Source organism: Notechis scutatus, chromosome 1 (genome assembly GCF_049901735.1).
Source record: "Notechis scutatus isolate UNSWTSFEM ecotype Mainland chromosome 1, rNotScu1.2, whole genome shotgun sequence".
Lineage (NCBI taxonomy): Eukaryota > Metazoa > Chordata > Lepidosauria > Squamata > Elapidae > Notechis > Notechis scutatus.
The window spans coordinates 7,649,871-7,669,503 of record NC_142009.1 but is presented as its reverse complement, the minus strand read 5'-3'; the positions used below and the strand labels follow the sequence as shown (position 1 = coordinate 7,669,503).

The 19,633-nt window shown below is 45.7% G+C and overlaps 1 protein-coding gene across 6 annotated transcripts in view; it reads right to left on the bottom strand.

The window, feature by feature from the left end:
* Positions 1-5,440: 5,440 nt before the first annotated feature.
* Positions 5,441-19,633, bottom strand: part of BCAS3 (BCAS3 microtubule associated cell migration factor) — a 624,015-nt gene continuing 609,822 nt past the window's right edge. For all 6 annotated transcript variants that reach the window (XM_087956170.1, XM_087956184.1, XM_087956163.1 and 3 more), the window contains one exon: positions 5,441-8,388. In XM_087956170.1, the coding sequence (XP_087812296.1) occupies positions 8,243-8,388 (146 nt within the window). In that variant the 3' untranslated portion in view covers positions 5,441-8,242. The remainder of the gene's footprint in view (positions 8,389-19,633) is intronic.

The window sequence follows — 19,633 nt, the reverse complement described above, 5'->3', positions numbered from 1 at the left end:
CAATATTGGCACCCTCGCCCAAGGAATAGAAAGCTTTACATATCTACACACTTACACACATACATATATTTGAATTGTAAGCCTCTCAGAGTCAGTGCCTATGATGTACAGCTATTGAAAGTGAACAAATAAAAAAAATAAAAAATAAAATAAAAATGAGTTTCTTTCATCAATAATTGGGGCAAAGAGTTGAGATTTGAACCCAGAATGCTTCATGGAGTCCAGGTTAGGATCAAAAGGAGAAGGAGAATGCCAACTCAAGGACACAAAGCAGCTGGGTCCTATAACCCTAAGATCAGCATTATAGCAACCTGCCAGATGTGTCCAAAGGATGTGGTCCCAAAAGTCAAGATGGTAGCTGGGATTTCAGCCAATTCAGACTGGTTCAAGGGAATTGGGTGTTAATTTACATCTGGTTCAACTGGTAGTTGAACTGACTGGCTGCCCCGGCCCACCCCGCCCCTTTCCTTCCCTCCCAGGAGTCTCCACACGGCCCATTTTGGATGCAGGTAAGTGCAGGTTCTGCGCGGCCTTCTGGATGTCCAGAAACGGGTCTGTTTCTGGCTTTTGGAGGGCCCCTGGACCCTGGGGGAGGCCGTTTTCACCCTCCCAGAGGCCCGAGGGAACCCTCCTGTCAGGTGGTGCTCCATTCAAAATTCAAGAAAGAAAAACTTAGACTCTTTAGATTAGAGCAAAGAAATCTTTTACTGAAAATGAAGTGGTAGCATCAAATAGAATTCTGAATCTAAGAAATTAGGCGCGCAGATCACATACACAAAGTGTTGGAAACGTTCCCACCCCTCATAGTCCAAATGAGTCTTCCAATTAAAAGTTGTGAATATGATCATGGGAGCATCTTCAGGTGGTGATGAGGCCTCTGTCCGTTGACCTTGACATATTTTGATAAAGGTTTGCAGCTGCGAGAGAAAAAAAAAAAGCTAAGCGAGGAATAGAAACTTAGGAGCAAGAATTTATACTTTCCCCCCCACTCCTCATTTACACAACACAGGAATGTAACACCTCCAGCTCTCTTCCCAGACATATCCCCTCCCCCCGTTACTTATGGCAGCCAAAAGATGCAAAGCAGTAGAAAAGATCTTGAAGGCTGACACCTCCGGACCCTGAGGAAGGCAAAAAAACGGCCCTCCTGGAAGTTCCAAAAGTCCAGAAACGGGCCTGTTTCTGGCTTCCGGAGGGCCTCAGGACCCCATTTTCACCCTTCCAGAGGCTCGAGGGAATCCTTTGGACTCTGGGGACGGTCAAAAACAACCCTCCCGGAAGTTCCGGTAGGCCACGCCCACCATGGCCACGCCCACCCAGCAACCGGGCAGCGAACCGGTTGCTGGGATTTTTGAATCCCACCCCTGAGTACGTGTATGTGTAGTGTATATTCTTTTGTAGATAAAACCGCCTATTTTATGACAAACCTCTATTTGCTGTTATTGCTCCTGTGTCGTCTCACGTAATAAAGCTATGCACCCACTGACAAAACACCCCTTCGAGGTAGTCCGGATGAGAACTTAATACCCTTGAGTGACAACACTATCTTTATGGTTAGGTTTACTGCACAGGTAGTCTTCGACTGGCAAACTGCAATTGTGAGCCCAACGTTTCTTTGGCCAGGCAAAATCGCTTTTAAAGTCAGTTGTGCCTCGTTTTGAAATCTTTCGTTTGCCACGGTTGTTAAGCAAACCACGCAGTTGTGAAGCGAATCTGGCTTCCCCAATGCTTGTTGGAAGCCGGCTGGGAAGGTTAGAAATGGGGATCATGTCACCAACCTTGGACAATGCAACCTCCATAAATACATGGCAGTGACCAAGTGCTCAAATTTTGACCACATTACTGTGAGGATGCTGCAACGGTCACGTGTGAAAAAAGGGCGATAAGTGCCATTTCAAGTAATGGAAATGGACAAGAATTCCTTTCCTTTCCCCTTCGATTCCCTCCCTTCTCTTCTCCTCCTTCTTCCTACCCCTTTTCCCTTCCCTTCCCTTCCCTCTCTGCCTCCTTCTCTCCCCTCTTCTCCTTCCTTATCCTTTCCTTTCCTTTCCCTCCACTCTCCTCTGCCTCCTTCCTATCCTTTCTCTTCCCTCTTCTCTTCTCCTGCTTCCTTTCCCTTCCCTTCCCTCCCTCCCTCCCCTCTGCCTCCTTCCTACCCTCCCCTCTTTTCTACCCCTCCTCCACTTCTCTCCTCCTTCTTCCTACCCCTTCCTTTCCCTTCCCTTTTCCCAATAATCACTTCAAAACTACCTCTCCATAGTTGTAAGTATTATATTTATGCTGACCTTCCCATGTATAAATCTTCTCCCTTTTTTCTTTCCACGTTGTCATCATTTGAAATAATGGCCTCTCGTTTATTCCTGGTGGCTCTAGTGTGATTTGTATTGCAAGGAATAAAACCAACCAAATGAGGGCCTCTTTTTCTGGGGGGGGGGGGGCAGGACTCAAGCCCCCTTCCTTCACCTTATAAAGCCGCCCTGCTTGGGAAATTCTGACCCCAAAGAAAGTATAATATTCCCACAAGTTCCTCCGGAGGTTTTCCACCTGTGAATCCAACTGTTGCAGAGGGGTTCTTAAAGCACAAGCTTAAAGTGTCCAAACCACCCCCCTCTTTCTTTCTTTCTTTCTTTCTTTCTTTCTTTCTTTCTTTCTTTCTTTCTTTCTTTCTTTTCTTTCTTTTTCTTTCTTTCTTTCTTTCTTTTTCTTTCTTTCTTTCTTTCTTTCTTTCTTTCTTTCTTTCTTTCTTTCTTTTCTTTCTTTCTCTTTTCTTTCTTTCTTTTTTCTCTTTCTTTCTACTTCCTTCCTTCCCTCCCTCCCTCCCTCCCTTTCCCTTCCTTCTTTCCTCTTTCTTTCTTTTCTTTCTACTTCCCTCTCCCTTTTTTCCTTCCATTCTTTTTCTTTCTTTATACTTCCTTACCTCTCTGTTTCTCTTCCCTCCTTCCTTCCTTCCTTTCTTCCCTCCCTTTTTATTCTTTCCTTCCTTCCATTCTTGCTTTTTCTTTCCTTCATTCTTTTTCTTTCTTTCTACTTCCCTCCCTCCCTCCCTTGCTTTCTCTTCCCTCCCTCCCTCCTCCCTCCCTCCCTTTCTCTACTTTCCTCCCTCCCTTTTTTCTTCTTTCCTTCCTTCTTCTTTCTTTCTACTTTCTTCCCTCCCTCCCTTTCTCTTCTTTTCTACTTCCTTCCTTCCTTCTCCCCTCCCTTTCTTTTTCCTTCCTTCTTCCTTCTTTCCTTTCTTCCTTCCATTCTTTCTTTTTTATTATTTCTTTCCTTCTTTTTCTTATGTCCTTCCTTCCTTCCTTCCTTCCTTCCTCCTTCCTTCTTCCTTCCATTATTATTTCTTTCTTTCTTTTTCTTATGTCCTTCCTTCCTTCCTTCCTTCCTTCCTTCCTCCCTCCCTCCCTCCTTTCTTTTTCCTTCCTTCTTCCTTCTTTCCTTCCTTCCTTCCATTCTTTCTTTTTATTATTTCTTTCCTTCTTTTTCTTATGTCCTTCCTTCCTTCCTTCCTTCCTTCCTTCCTTCCTTCCTTCCTTCCTTCCTTCCTTCCTCCTTCCTTCCTTCCATTCTTATTATTTCTTTCTTTCTTTTTCTTATGTCCTTCCTCCCTCCTCCTCCCTCCCTTCCTTCCTCCCTCCCTCCCCCTCCTTCCTTCCTTCCTTCCTTCCTTCCTTCCTTCCTTCCTTCCTTCCTTCCTTCCTTCCTTCCTTCCTCCCTCCCTCTCCTTCTTTCTTTTGCTAACCAGCCGTTTCGCTGAAGAAAATGCACCCTTTGGAGAAAGGTCTCCCTCACCACTCCAAGTCTATCTGCAAAGCTGAAGTGGCCAGCAAGGTACTGAGGAGGAGGGGAGGGAGGGAGGGGCTGCGGGCCCCTGACCGGGGTTGAATGTCACACTCCAGGCTGATAACCCAGCTGCCGCTGTGCTTTGCCCTCCTCTCCGGCTGGCCAGCTATCAAAGGAGCCGTTGATAAGAGCCAGGGGTGGGGGCAAGAGGGCAACCGGGTTTGGGTGATGGGTGAGCAGAACGATGAGGCTATTCTTGATAGGATAGAGCAGGGGTGTCCAACCTTGGCAACTTTAAGACTTGTGGACTTCAACTCCCAGAGTTCCTCAGCCAGCAAGCTGGCTGAGGAACTCTGGGAGTTGAAGTCCACAAGTCTAAAGTTGCCAAGGTTGACACCCTGGGGTAGAGGGACCTCTGAAGTGAGGCTGCCACGCAAGAGAGCCGAGTATAAATTTTGAGACCGTTGACTTCAGACTCAAAGCTTCCACTCAAGGCCTGTCCAGAATGGGGAAGTTATTTTGCAGAACTACAGAAGAGTTGGGAGGGACCCTTGGAGGTCTTCTAGTCCAACCTCCTTGCTCAAGGAGACATTTCCTAACGGCGAGAGAAATCAACCAATGGAATAGTCTGCTTTTAGAAGGGATGGGCGCTTCATCAAAAGATGAGCCCACCAACCGGAGCCATTGCCGGGCCGCTCATCTTTTGAAAGAGACGGTCGGTGAGGACCGTTGGTTCTGAAAGTGGCGCCGGCCCGGGGGGGGGGGGCGGTGATGTCTGGCACGGGTCGGTTGGGGATCACTGTCCTAGGGGTTGGACTAGAAGACCTCTCAGGTCCCTTCCAACTCTGTTGTTCCAGGTTCAAGCAGGAGATTTTATATCATTCGAAACCAAAGGAAGTTCAGTTTCTTCTTTAAAATCTCAGCTTCTGGTGGCAAGCTGTTCCACTGGTTAATTGTTCTAGCGGTGAGGAAATTTCTCCTTTGTTCTACAGTTGCTTCTCTCCTTGATTAGTTTCCCTCCGTTGCTTCTTGTCCTGCCCTTCTGGCGCTTTGGAAAATAGCAGATACATTTTCCTCTATCCTTACAACACTTAGGAAGTGACAGCAGCTGAACTTTCTTGTAACACAATTAAACCTCCATTGTTGGTTTCCTTGCTGAAGAACACCTGCAGAAGCTTAGAAGAAGGGTACAGGTAGTCCTTGACTTACAACAGTTCGTTTAGTGACTGTTTGAAGTGACAAGGGCACTGGGGAAAAAGTGACTCATCAACATTTTTTCACTCTTGCGGCCAATGGTAGCATCTCCATCGCCACGTGATCAAAACCAGACGCTTGGCAAAGTGACTCATATTTATGACGGTTGCAGTGTCCCAGGGGTCATGTGATCCCCTTTTGCAAAGTCCGATGGGGGCGGGGGGGAAGCCAGATTTGCTTAACAACCGTGTTACTAACTTAAGAACCGCCGTGATTCACTTAACAACTGTGGCAAGAAAGGTCCTAAAATGGGGGCAAAATTCACTTAACAAATGTCTCCCTTAGCAACAGAAATTTTGGGCTGACTTGTGACCGTAAGTCGAGGACTATAATAAGAAAGATGGCATTTTAAACCCAGGGGCTCCCACTTCGCCCCAGAATGCAAAAAATATATATATAAAAATGATCCTTTTTGGCATTGCAATTTATTCAAGTTCACATGCATTTTTACACAGACATGAGGAGTTCCAAGGAACAACGTAAGACCCGAACGAAAGAAATTTACAGTTCGAATTATCAGGAAATGAAGTCAACATCTAAAACAAAAGGTGGGGAGGGAATCAAAGGTTTTCCTACACAGGAAAGAAACAGAGAGAAAAAAAATTAAAATAATGAACTCTTTTGCATGTAATATACCTGGCTTTGGATATCAGGGAACAAATTACAGAGGTGTTAAAACCAAGTTTGATTTAAGGAACCCAGCTAATATTCCTGAAAATTAACCCAGGCTCTGTTTGAATTTAGTTCTCAATGGTGTTTTCGACAGAAGGGAATATTTGTAGCTCGGGGTTGAACTGAGGGGGTCCTTGGTGCTCTCTGAGCTTGGTGGTTTTCTTGCAGATGTTCCATTACCAAACTAGGTAACATCATCAGTGCTAGAAGGGAATGGGTGTTGTGGCCCATCAGCGGAGCTGGCGGCAGACTCGGACAGTGAGGAGGTTGGGGAGGAACGTGGGCCAGTCCTGGAGTCTGGGGAAGGCTCTGACGAGGGCTCTGCTTCGGAGGCAGAGATGGAGCCGGGGCCGTCCGACAGTTATCAGCTGCCTTCGGAATCGGAGATCAGTGGGGAAGTGGAACAGCTGGAGCCTGTTCCCAGTGTGCACATGCACAGAGCTGCCAGGAGAAGGGAACAGTTAAAGAACAAGGATCGACTTGGGAATAAAGGCACAGGTGGACAGTGAATGGCCCCTCCCATAGGGAATGAAGATGGGCGAAAGGGGAGTAGGGTTTTGCAGGAGACAATTAATTTATTTAATTAGGGTGAAGATTTGTTCGTGACTCCTTGCCAAGTATTTTCTGCTACAGCGTTGTGCTTGGAAGCTATCGGCCTGGCAACTCACCAAGCCTGATAAGGTCTGTAGTTGTAAATCACTCTTGAAAGACTGTTTGCCGGGACTTTGTTGGATGTAAATGAGAGGAATTCACATTAGCCTAATAAAAAGGGGTTTTTGTCAGGACGAAGAGTCTGCTTCCTGATTTTGTGAAGCCTAGGTCAGAACAGTGGGATTGGCTCTTCTTAGGTTATAGCACTGACGGCGTTTCCTGGTTTGGTAACGAAACGTCTTGTTGTGGCCTGTTGGCTGCCAGACCCTCCAGCAGCCGAATCAGAGGAGGAGGAGGAGGCGTGGGAGTCAGGGTCAGCATCAAGGCAACCTGAGAGCTCCAAAGGGAATGGAGCTGTCAGAGAGAGGAGAGAGAGAGAGGAGGGAGAGGGAGGAGAGAGAAGATGGAGAGAGAGAGGGAGGGAGGAGGAGAAAGAGAGAGGGAGGAAGGGAGAGAGGGAGGGAGAGAGAGAGAGAGGGAGGGAGGGAGAGGAGAGAGAGAGGGAGAGAGGAGAGAGGAAGGGAGAGAGAGAGAAAGGGGAGAGAGGGAGGGAGAGAGAGAGAGAGGGGGAGAGAGGGAGGGAGAGAGAGAGGGGGGAGGGAGAGACACAGAGAGAGAGAGAGGGAGAGAGAGAGGAGAGAGGGAGGGAGAGAGAGAGAAGGAGAGAGGGAGAGAGGAGAGAGAGAGAGGGAGAGAGGGAAGGGAGAGAGAGAGAGAGAGGGAGGAGAGACAGAGAGAGGGAGAGGGAGAGAGAGAGAGACAGGAGAGAGGGAGGAGAGAGAGAGGGGAGAGACAGAGAGGGAGAGAGAGAGAGAGGAGAGAGAGACAGAGGAGAGAGAGAGAGAGAGACAGAGAGGCAGGGGTGGAGTTGAATAGATGTGGCAGACAACTATTTATCTCCTTGCCGGACAGACTTGTTAGCCTGTGGTGAGAGAGAAACCTTTCGCCAGGGCTGCCGGAGCTCCTAATAAAGGAATCATTGCTTCAACTAGAGAGAGTTTGTTGTGTTTGGGTTAGAACACATCTGCAAGAAAACCAACCAAGCTAAAAGAGCACCAAGGAGCCCTCGATGGTGATTTTAGTCCAACCGTGGATGCTGCAGAGATTTGCAGAGTATAAAGGACACACCAGAGATAGACCTTGAATTTAAGTCTTACAAAGTCACTTAGCAATGAATTGGGCTTCAGAGTCCAGATCTCAGTTTGGCACGGAGGCAGGGGAGCGGTGGGGAGAAGGACCTAACCCATTTTTGAGAAAGCGCTTTAAAAAGGCTTCTTGAATAAAACAGCCGCTTCTGATTTTGAGGGTCAGGAGGAGAAAAATTAGCGAGTTCACAGGGGTTCGGGCAAACCTCTAGCTAAGATTCTGTGCAGTTCAGTGAACCCGAAAAATCCCACCCCTGGCTGGCCTCGCCCACCTCTCCCCTCCCAAGAGTCCCCACACAGCTTGTTTTGGATGCCAGGTAAGTACAGGGCCCGCACAGAGGCTCAGGGAGGGCGAAAAATGGGCCTCTCAGAAGTTCCAGAAGGCCAGAAACGGCCCCATTTCCGGTCTCTGGCGGCCCTCTGGAGTCTGGGGAGGCCGTTTTTGCCCTCCCAGAGGTTCAAGGGAAGCCTCTGGAGTCTGGGGAGGGTGAAAAAAGGGCCTCCCAGAAGTTACAGAAAGTTACAGAAGGCAGAAATGAGCCCATTTCTGGCCTCTGGAGGGCCTCCGGAGCCCGGGGGAGGCTGTTTTTGCCTTCCCGGAGTCTCGAGGGAAGCCTCTGGAGTCTGGGGAGGGTGAAAAAAGGGCCTCCCGGAAGTTCCGGAAGGCCAGAAATGTTGATTGGTTGGTGGTTCTGGCTGGCCAGTCTGCATTGAAGTTGTCTTTCCCACACCAGGAACGTGGTTTATGGGAAACCCGTCGGAAAGAGGCTCAAGGGTTGGCTCTCAGTGGGAAGAGGGGACCGGTAACCGTCAAAGGTTCGGGGGATGCTCTCGATGGTAGACTCTGAGCTGTTACTCAAGGTTTCAATGCTTCCTTCTCGTTGGAGCTCTGCAAGAGAAGGAGAAGACACCGTTGTGGTTAACGCCGGAGACCGAAAAGAAAAGAAGGGCAATGGGGGGTGTCCCTTGAGTCGGGATGATTTGGGGGTGCAGGGAACGTACAGGTAGTCCTCGACTTACGATGGTTCATTTGGCAACCGCTCAAAGTTACAACGGGACTGCAAGAAAAAAGCAACGTGCAACCATTTTTTCACATTTACGACCTCGGTAGCATTGCCACGATCACGTGGATCCAAATTCAGACTCTTAGGATTCCTATTTATGACCACTGCTGTGTCCCAAGAGTCCTGTGGTCATGTTTTGCGACCTTCTGACCAGCAAAGTCAACGGGGAAGCCAGATTCACTTAACAACCGGGTTACTAACTTATCCGCTGCAGCGATTCACTTAATGACTGAGGCAAGAAAGGTTGTGAAATGGGGCGAAGCTCACTTAGCAACTGCCTCACTTAGGCGATAAAGATCTTGGGCTCGCTTGTGGTCGTAAGTCGAGGACTAGCCGCCTTTACCTTAGTTACATCAGCTCTGCCTTCCCCGTTCAATGGGGGATTTGCGTGTGTGTCTCTCACCTTTGTCTGACCCGTTTTCCTTCTTCAGATGTCAGTATTGTTTTCCCCCTCTATTAAGTATCTTTAGAAGTAGATCAATACCGCCAGAGATCCCACCGAGGCATGCGAGCACAAGGAAAACCCATCAAGCACAAACCGGCCACCTGCCTTGCCAAGGTGAGAACAAATGAAAACCACAATATCCACACCTCAGGCTGATGGCAAGAAGCCCTTAGAAGGGCTGAAGCAACGACAGCAGAGAAGAAGCGCCTACCCAATGCAATGGTATTCCGGGGCCATAGGAGAAAGGGAAAAGGGGAGGGGAGGATGAAGAAGGAGAGAGAGAGAGAAAGAGGGAGAGAGGATTGAGGGAGGGAGGGAGGGGAAGAGACGAGAGAAGGGAAAGGAAGGGAGGGATGTCAAAGGAGAGGGAAAGAGGGAGGGAGGGAGAGGGGAAGGAGGGAGGGAGAGGAGGGGGAAGAGAAGGGAAAGAAAGGAGAGAGAAAGAGGGAGGGAGGGAGGGGCAAGAAGGAAGAGAAGAAAGAAGAGAAAGGAAGAGAGGGATATAAAAGGAGGGAGAAAGGGAGGGAGGAAAGAAGGGAGGGAGGGAGGGAGAGGGAAGAGGAAGAGAAGAAAAGAGAAAGGAAGGAAAAGGAAGGGATGTAAAAGGAGAAAGAAAGAGGGAGGGTAGAAGGAAGCGGGAGAGGAGAGGGGAGAAAAGAGAAGGGAAAGATGTAAATGGAAAGAGAAAAAGGGAGGGAGGGAGGAGAGGGAGGGAGGAGAGAAGAGGGAAGGAGGAAGGAGGAAAAGAAGGGAGGGAGGGATAAAAGGGGAGAGAGAAGAGGGAAGGAGGAAGGGGGGAGGGAGGAAGAGAAGAAAGAAAGAGAGAGGGATATAAGGAGAGAGAAGAGGGAAGGGGGAAGGAGGGAGGAAGAAAGGGAGAGGGAAGGAAAGGATGTAAAAGGAGAGATGAAAAGGGAGAGGGAGGGAGGGAGGGAGGGAGGGAGGGAGAGGGGGAGAGGGGAGGAGAGAAGAGAAGAGAAAGGGAGGGATGTAAAAGGAGACAGAAAGAAAGAGGTAGAGGGGAAGAAAAGAGAAGGAAGGGAAAAAGGGGACAAGAGAGAGAGAAGGAGAGGGACAAGAAGGAAGGAAGGAGAAGGAAGGAAGGAAGGAAGGAAGGAGGGAAGGAAGGAAGGAAGGAAGAAAGGATGGAGAGGGGACATGCCAACAGCCCTCCATTAGACAGAACCATTTCTTCACCGAGAAGACTTGACATACAGTACTTTCATCCTTCAAAAAGATGGACAACCTAAAGTCCATAGACCCCTCAAACTGAGAGGGAAGAGAAGAAGAGAAGAAGAGAAGAAAAGAAGAGAAGAAGAAGAAAGAAGAGAAGAGGAAGAGAAGAGAAAGAAGAGAAGAAGAGGAAGAGGAAGAGAAGAGAAAGAAAAGAAAAGAAGAGAAGAGAAGAAGAAGAGAAGAGAGAAGAGAGGAAAGAGAGAGAGAGAAAGAGAAGAGGAAGAGAAGAGAAAAGGAAGAGAAGAAGAGAAGAGAGAAGAGGAAGAGGAGAGAGAACGAGAAGAGAAGAGAAGAAAAGAGAAGAGAAGAAGAGGAAGAGAAGAGGAAGAAGAGAGAAGAGAAAGAGAAGAGAAGAGGAAGAGGAAGAGAAGAAGAGGAAGAGAAGAGGAAGAAGAGAGAAGAGAAAGAGAAGAGAAGAGGAAGAGGAAGTGGAGGAGAAAGAGAAGATATTCCCTGGACTAATCCTGTGCACAGTGGTGCTTGCCTGAGTCTCCGCTTCCGATGGCTGGAAAACGGTGCGACTTACAGCTCTGATGCCATTTCTCGGACTAGGGGCAGGTGGATGTTTGCTTTTACCTGGAATGACCTTCTCAAACCCAGAGGAGGTCACCCTAGATCTGGGCTGAGGCGCTGGGGGGGGGGAGTGGAGTTGGGAACCGGGGATGGAATAGAGGGCCGTGTGTTCATTTGAGTGGGTGAAACAAGACCCAAAGGGGCAAAAGTCAAAAAAAAAAACCTGGATAGTACAGGAAGTCCTTGGCTTCGACAATTGGTTTAGTGACTGTTCAAATTATTTTACTACGGGTTCTGTGGGCGTGGCTTGGTTTGGTGGGCATGGTGGGAAGGATACTGCAAAATCCCCATTCCCTCCCCACCCCACTAACCTGCTTTCCAGCTCCATTCTCCTGTGCAGGGCAACCAAAAGAGACCCAGCCAATCAGCTACTCAAAATCTCCGCTACCGGTTCTGACCAGTTCTGGAGAACCATTATTCTATTCTATTCTATTCTATTCTATTCTATTCTATTCTATATTCTATATTCTATTCTATTCTATTCTATTCTATTCCATTCCATTCTATATTCTATTCTATTCTATTCTATTCTATTCTATTCTATTCTAAATTCCAGTATCTATTCTATTCTATTCTATTCTATTCTATTCTATTCTATTCTATATTCTATTTTATTCTATTTTCTATTCTATTCTATATTCTATTCTATTCTATTCTATTCTATTCCATTCTATATTCTATTCTATTCTATTCTATTCTATTCTATTCTATTCTATTCTATTTCTATATTCTATATTCTATATCTATTCTATTCTATTCTATTCATTCTATTCTATTCTATTCTATTCTATTCTATATTCTATATTCTATTCTATATTCTATTTCTATTCTATTCTATTCTATTCTATTCATCTATTCTATTCTATTCCATTCTTCTAATTCTATTCTATTCTATTCTATTCTATTCTATTCATTCTATTCTATTCTATTCTATATCTATTCTATTCTATTCTATTCTATTCTATTCCATTCCATTCCATTCTATTCTATTCTATTCCATTCTATTCTATTCTATTCCATTCTATATTCTATATTCTATATTCTATATTCTATTCTATTCTATTCTATTCTATTCTATTCTATTCTATTCTATTCTATTCTATATTCTATATTCTATATTCTATATTCTATTCTATTCTATTCTATTCTATTCTATATTCTATTCTATATTCTATTCCATTCCATTCCATTCCATTCTATTCTATTCTATTCTATTTCTGACAGATGGGAGTCCAATCTCTCCTTGAAAGCCTCCAGTGATGAAGCTCCCACAACTTCCAAAGGCAACTTCTGTTCCTTGGGTTGATTGTTTCTCACTGTCAGAAAGTTTCTCCTTGTTTTGGCTGCTGCTGCTACACCCTCTCAACTTGAATCTCTCAACTGAAGCGAGCAGCAAATCTGCAGCCCATCACGGGGGGGGGGGACCCTCCTTTCTCCACAATTCATGTTTATTTAATGCATCTTCCAGCTGTGGTGTGAACCTTCTTCCGTCTTGCACGCTAATGGCTCTACAGAGCGAACGGATGAGCCGCGACACACTTCCTCAATCGGCGCGCGATGCAACAGCAGGGCCAGGAAATCAAAGAGAAAGGTACATATTGCTCTCGCCTGCTTTTCACATTAGAAATAAAAATATTACAATGGTGTATTTTTATATCTCCCACTTTGGGAGATATAAAATCTGAATGCGGTGCATAAGATCGGTGTGTTTCCCCCCCTCCCAACTTGGCTACTTTAAGATGGGTGGGACTTCAACTCCCAGAATTCCCCAGCTGCCTGGAGTTGTTGAAGTCCCACCCATCTTAAAGTGGCCATATTAAAAAAAATGGATTAACAGAGTTGGAAGGGACCTTGGAGGTCTTCTAGTCCAACCCCCTGCTTAGGCAGGAAACCTTACACCACTTCAGACAAATGGCTATCCAACATCTTTTTAAAAACTTCCAGTGTTGGAGCATTTACAATTTCTGGAGGCAACTTGTTCCACTGGTTTATCGTTCTAACTGTCAGAAAATTCCTCCTTAGTTCCAGGCTGGTTCTCCCCTTGATTAGTTTCCACCCATTGTTTCTTGTCCTGCCCTCAAGTGCTTTGGGGAATAGCTTGACTCCCTCTTCTTTGGGGCAGGCCCTGAGATATTGGAGCGCTCCTATCATGTCTCCCCTACTCCTTCTTTTCATCAGACTAGACATATCCAGTTCCTGCAACCATTCTTCATATGTTTTAGCCTCCAGTCCCTTAATCATCTTTTCTCTGCACTCTTTCTAGAGTCTCAACATCTGTTTTACATCGTGGCAACCAAAACTGAATGCAGTATTTCTTTCAAGTGTGGCCTAACCAAAGCATTATAAAATGGTATTAACACTTCACGTGATCTTGATTCTATCCCCGTTGTATGCAGCCTAGAATTGTGTTGGCTATTTTGGCGGTTGCTGCACATGGCTGGCTCATATTTAAATGGTTGACCACTAGGACTCCGAGATCCAAGACACCCTGTTTATCTTGTCCAACCCCCCACCCAAGCAGGAGACCTACACCATCTGACTGATGGCAGTCTAGTCTCTTCTTGAAAGCCTCCAGTGATGAAGCTCCCACAACTTCCGAAGGCAACTTCTGTCCCATGGGTTGTTTGTTCTCACTGTCAGAAAGTTTCTCCTTATTTCCAGGTTAAATCTATTTCCTTGATCAGTTTCCATCCATTATTCTTTGTCTGGCCTTTGGGTGCCTTGGAAAATAGCTTGACCCCTTCCTCCTCTCTGTGGCAGCTCTTCAAATATTGGAAGACTGCTATCCTGTCTCCTCTGGTCCTTCTCTTCACTAGACTAGCCATGCGCAGGTAACTTCATCAGGAAGGAGGAAGTTGGGGATTGGTAGTTTGGTAACGTAACATCTGCAAGCAAAGAAGCCAGCTCAGAAACCATCAAGGACCCCACATCTCAACCCCTCAGCTACAAATATTCTCATTTTTCCTGTTGTTTTTACAGATGCCCCCGCCAGCGTAGGTCAAACAGAATCCCGAAGTTTCAAATTTGTTGAAAAGTGAAGACAATTCCCTAACCCTCCGAGAACAGCTGGATTCAATGAATCTTCACTCCTCTTTGATTTTATGATTGTTGAGGGGTGCTTTTTTTTTTTAAACAGAGAGTAGACAAGGAGGGGAAGACCGAAGGAGTCCAGCTGAGACCTTCCTGTTTTCTGTCTTATCGAGAACAAACAAAACCGAAAAAGAAAACTTCACGGAGCTGTCAGATGGCAGCTTGGGGTTCTTAAAAAAGGAAAACGGTGTCCTATGTCCCGGCTCGCTTAAATGCAAAAACCATTTTTATACGGGACATTAATCCAGAGTTGAGCTTGGAGATCTGCGGAGCCCTGGAATGCTCATAAATTACGTTTCCTCTCTGCCACTGAAGCACATGTGCATTCTTTTTCTTTCATAATGGTGGAATCTCCTCCCAGGTGAATTTTTCCCTTTTTTTAATAGCTTTTCCTTTCTGGCTTTTCCCCCAAACAGAAAGAGGCCGTTTTGCAGCCGAAGGGGCAAGGAATCTCTTGGAGGAGCAGAGAAGAGAAACAGGAGGCAGACTCTGGTGAGCAAAGATGGACATGGATGGAATAGGGGTGGAAGGGGGCCTTGGAGGTCTTCTAGTCCAGCCCCCTGCTCAGTGGTGGGATTCAAACATTTTTTACTATCGGTTCTGTAAGCGTGGCATGGCTTGGTGGGCATGGCTTGGTGGGCGTGGCAGGGGAAAGATACTGCAAAATCCCCATTCCCTCCCCACCCTACTAACCTACTTTCCAGCTCCGTTCTCCTGTGCAGGGCAACCAAAGAAGACCCAGCCGTTCAGCTAGGACTCAATGGGAGGCAGAGGAGAGATGGGGGCGGGGCCAGTCAGAGGTGGGATTTGCCGGTTCTCCAAATTACTTAAAATTTCCACTACCGGTTCTCCAGAATTGGTCAGAACCTGCTGAATGCCACCTATGCCCTTGCTCGAGCAGGAAATCCTATACTATTTCATACAAGTGACTGTCCGGTCTCTTCTTAGAAGCCTCCAATGATGGAGTACCCAACGATTTCTGGAGGCAAGCTGTTAATTGTCCTCACTGTTTGGAAGTTTCAACTTAATTCCAGGTTGCTTCTCTCCTTGATTTGTTTCCATCCGTTGTTTTTTTGTCCTGCCTTCTAGTACTTTGGAAAATAATTCGACTCCTTCTTTGTGGCAGCCCCTCAAATATTGGAATACTGCTATCACGCCCCACCCCCCCACGCCAATTCTCCTTTTCTCTAGACTAGCCCAAACCAAAACCTGCAGCTGTTCTTCATACGGTTTATTCTCCAGACCTTTGATCATCTTAGTTGGACAACGTGACCTGTGCTGATTTGGAAGTGGTAGAATTTGAACTTTTAACTATATATGAGGGGGACGACAATGCGGGAAAGATCCAGATCTGGTTTCGCCTTCAAATGTGCCGAAGTGATGTTTTGCGTAAATAAAGTTTTGCATGAGCAGCTTGGAATGTCTCGATCGTTGCTTACTTTGGTTGGTTTTGTCAATCGGAACCTTGACAAGAGACTTATGGCCATTATTCACACTGACGTCCGTAAGCAGCATCCCCGTGATCACATGATCGAAATCCAGCCACTTGGCAGCTGACTCCTATTTATGACAGTTGCAGTGTTCTTGGGAGGGGTATGTGTCACACAATCCCCTTTTTGCCACCTTCTGCCAAGCAACGGGTCTTAAGTGGGGAAAACTGGCCAGAAGCTCCCTTTCTCAGTGCCGTTGTAACTTTGAACAGTCACTAAATGAACGAAAGTCGAGGACTATCTGTACAATTCTTCTTTTCAGGTGCAAAAATATAAAAAAATGAACGCCATCCCTCTGCTAAACCACTAAGTCCCACAACACTGTCAAACTACTTAGTAAGACTGTATTACTATTATTCTTCTCATCCTTCCTATTACCTATCTCTTCCCACTTATGGCGATAACCGTGTTTCTTGTATCTTTACAATTTATATTGTTTTATTTGTTCCCTAGTGTTGTGGTTCGCTGGCAGCCTGTGCAGATGGCAGCGGAATTGGACAGTGGGGAAGAACGGGGTCCAGTCCGGGAGCCTGAAGAGGACTCAGACCAGGGTCCTGCGTCCAATGCAGAGATGGGGCCAGGACCATCTGGGAGTGGGGTGCTGACTCCGGAGCCTTCGGAGTCTGGCAGCAGCGAGGCAGAGGACCGGAGTCTGGCAGCAGCGAGGCAGAGGACCAGTGCGCGTGTGCGCAAAGCTGCTAGAAGGCGAGAACAGCTGAAACAAAAGGGGCGACTCGGGAGTAAGGCTGGGAGGTGATTGCCCCTCCCATAAGGGATAAAGGACAGGCAAAGGTAAAGGTAAAGAAACCTTTGCAGGAAGCAAAGTCATTTGTTCTGTTCGGATTAATTCTTGAAGCTCTGTGTGGAGTTTGTACTACAGTTGGCTCTTTATAGTTGTTGGCAGCAATTCAAAGGAGAGAAAGGTGGGAGCTTATCTCGAGGGACTATTTGGGACTCATTACAGGCTGGGAATGAACATAATTCCCAGCATTGAAATAAAACAAAAGTTGTTTTAACTAAGCATGTGCTTAATTACGGTCTCAGGAAGTCTTGGTCAGAACACCTAGTATGATTTAATTGCTTATTAGTAACCTATGACTACCACTAAGTGTTGTATCTTATGATTCTTAATGAATGTATTTTTATCTTTTCTTTATGTACACTGAGAGCATATGCACCAAAGACAAATTCCTTGTGTGTCCAACCACACTTGGCCAATAAAGAATTCTATTCTATTCTAAAACAGAGAACCAGAAAGCCAGATTCCCAGGCTAGAGAAAGTTCTCACACCAACACAACATCAAGAATTTTCTGACATCATCAAGGGAACGGCTAACGTCCGTGACCTTGCAAAGACCGGAAGAAAAACTTAGACATTAGTCAGTGGGACACCCACCTATAAAAAGGATCTGACTTCAATTTATGGCTTTATTCTCCTTTGCAGGAAAAAGATTAATCCGGTCCGGTCATGTCCCAGAATTTTTGGCCAAGAGCTGAAACAGACACCAAGCCAAGCGAGACTCCCGAGAGAGCGATGTGAAGCAGGTTAGGCTAAAATAGCTCGCCAAGGCCATTCAAAAGGACTAGAAACGTGCTAATTTTTTTTGGCTTGCCAGATGCGAGAGTTCAAACTCACCAAAGGCTAGGCTCTCAGATTTGATTGCTAAGACAGGCCCCAAAGCTACGGAATCGAGAAAAACACACTATTTTGGAACAAGCTTTTCATTTGAGTCGTAGCACTTTGATAAATGTTTTTACAATGAAAATAAATAGACCATGAAGTGGGAAGCTGTCATGCAGTTTGAAAGACCTCCAATCTACTTCCGGTTCGCCTACATTTGTCGTTTCAGAGAGAAGAGTGTTTTCCTAAGGGTTTTCCAATTTTTTTGCTTGTCTTAGAAATAAATTTCGTTGAGGATTTGCTCTTGAGCAAAAAAAAACAAAAAAGACAAACAAGAGCCTTGACAACTCGGTTTTGTCAAAATGTCAGTTTGTTTTCATTCTTTTGGAATCTATCCAGGTTTGAATCATTCATGATTCTTGGGTAATTAAAAGGACATCAGATTTTTTTATTTTTTTTTTAAAGGAAGCGTTCACACAAACCCTTTTCTTTTTGACACTACGGGCAGGGTGAGGCCAGTTCAGGATTTTAGTTTTGGTATGATTGCGGAGATTATTTTGTTCTTCAGCTGCCAAAATAGCCAACACAATCCTGGGCTGTGTGAACAGAGGGAGAACATCAAGATCACAAGAAGTGATAGTACTGCTTTATACTGCAATGATAAGATTACAGATTACAGATTAACAGAGTTGGAAGGGACCTTGTAGATCATCTAGTCCAACCCTCCACCCAAGCAGGAGACCCTACACCATTTCTGACAGATGGCTTCCAGTGATGAAGCTCCCACAACTTCTGAAGGCAACTACTGTTCCACTGGTTGATGGTTCTCCCTGTCAGAAAATTCCTTCTATTCAACCTGGAAATTCCAGGTTGAATCTCTCCTTGATCAGTTTCCATCCATTATTCCTTGTCTGGTCTTTCTGTTCTGATAAGCAGTCAGGCAATTGTTGTTTCAGGGAGAAAGGATGAGTCTCAAAAGTTGGCTTATTTCTGTAAATTTTAGAAAGCAGACAGTTACCTCATAGTCTGGGCATCGCTAACAGGCTGAATGACATATTTCAGGCAAAGTTTAACCTCAAAATGTCAACCGTCTTTGCTGAGGACCCAAGTTTCCCCCTCCCCAATTTTGAGGTTGCTTGGGATGCTTCAGTCTTGAGCAAGTGTCTCATTTTAATAACCCAAGCATTGAGCAAGGACCAAAGGAAGATAGGAATCCTGTTGAAAAGATGCTCCACCTTAAAACAATTTCAGGTAAGTGGATGCATGGGTGCATATTTAGAAAATTGATACTTTGCAATGTTGTTCTGAAAAAGACTTCTGAGAAGACCATGGACAACAAAAGATCATCAAACAAATCAACCCAGAGTTCTAGATCAAGCCAAAATCTAGCTGAGTCCAGTCTAGCATCCTAGTTCAAGCCAAGTCCAAAAAAAACCACCAGATAATTCCTGGAAACCTGGCACTCAGATGATCAGCCATCAACAGGCACGCTGATAAACAACAGCTACATGCCATTCGAAAGAGACAATCAAAAAGCCAAAAAGGAAACAAAGAGACCTCAACATCTCCTCACCAGCAATCAACACTCAGATGAGCAGAGTTTAACACCAAGGTTAACACTAGAGTAAGGGTCTTCAAACTTGGCAGGTTTAAGACTTGTGGACTTCAATTCCCAGAATTCCTGAGTTAATGTGACTGGAGGAGGAATTCTGGGAGTTGAAGTCCACAAAGCCATCAAGTTTGAAGACCCTTGCTCTAGTCTAGACCAACAATCAAGAAGTGAGCAATACTTCAATCAAAGACATACCAATGCAGATAAACAAGCTATCAATAGACAACGTGTTGCCCAAAGAACCATCAAGAACATTCCCATCAATTTGGACAAGTATATAATATGAGAGTAAACCCTGCTTCCTTCTAGCCCTGACGATGTTGCCTAGTTTGGTAATAAAATGTCCGCAAGACATTTCAAGGACCCAACAGTTCAACCCTGAATACAAATATTCTTTTCTATCTCAACCCAGAGTTCTCTCAGGACACAAATGACCAAGGTTCAAATGATTGAACCTACTTGGAACACGTAATGCAAAGACCCAGCTCTTTGGAGAAAGCTCTGATGTGATGAAGCTGGAAAGAAAGAGAAAAAGAGGCGGAGGAGCTACAAGGTAGCTGGACTCAGTTACAGAGGCAATGAATGCCCTGTTGGAAGACTTGAAGGATCTGGTTGGGAACAGATCATCCTGGAGAGACATTATCATGGTGGTTAACATTGGCTTATATGTCTATGGAGATTCTCAATCCTCCAGGTCATGGTTGTCCTAAAGGAGTTTTTTTTTTCCAAGAGGCAACTGGACTTTCTGGTTTTTCTTTGAAGACGTTTTGCTTCTCCTCCAAGGAGCTTTTTCGGCTCTGACTGGATGGTGGGGAATGGAAGGGTTTATATTCCTTGCAGACAGCTGGTCAATTGCATCCTTTTAGACAGTTGTTGAGGCCACTTGGAGGTTTGTCTGTGTCCTCAGGGTCACCTGAGTGGTACAAATAGGTGTGGAGACTTCTTGGAACTGCTGAAAGGACTCTGTTGTAGAGTGGAGATAGAGGATGTCATATCCTTCCCC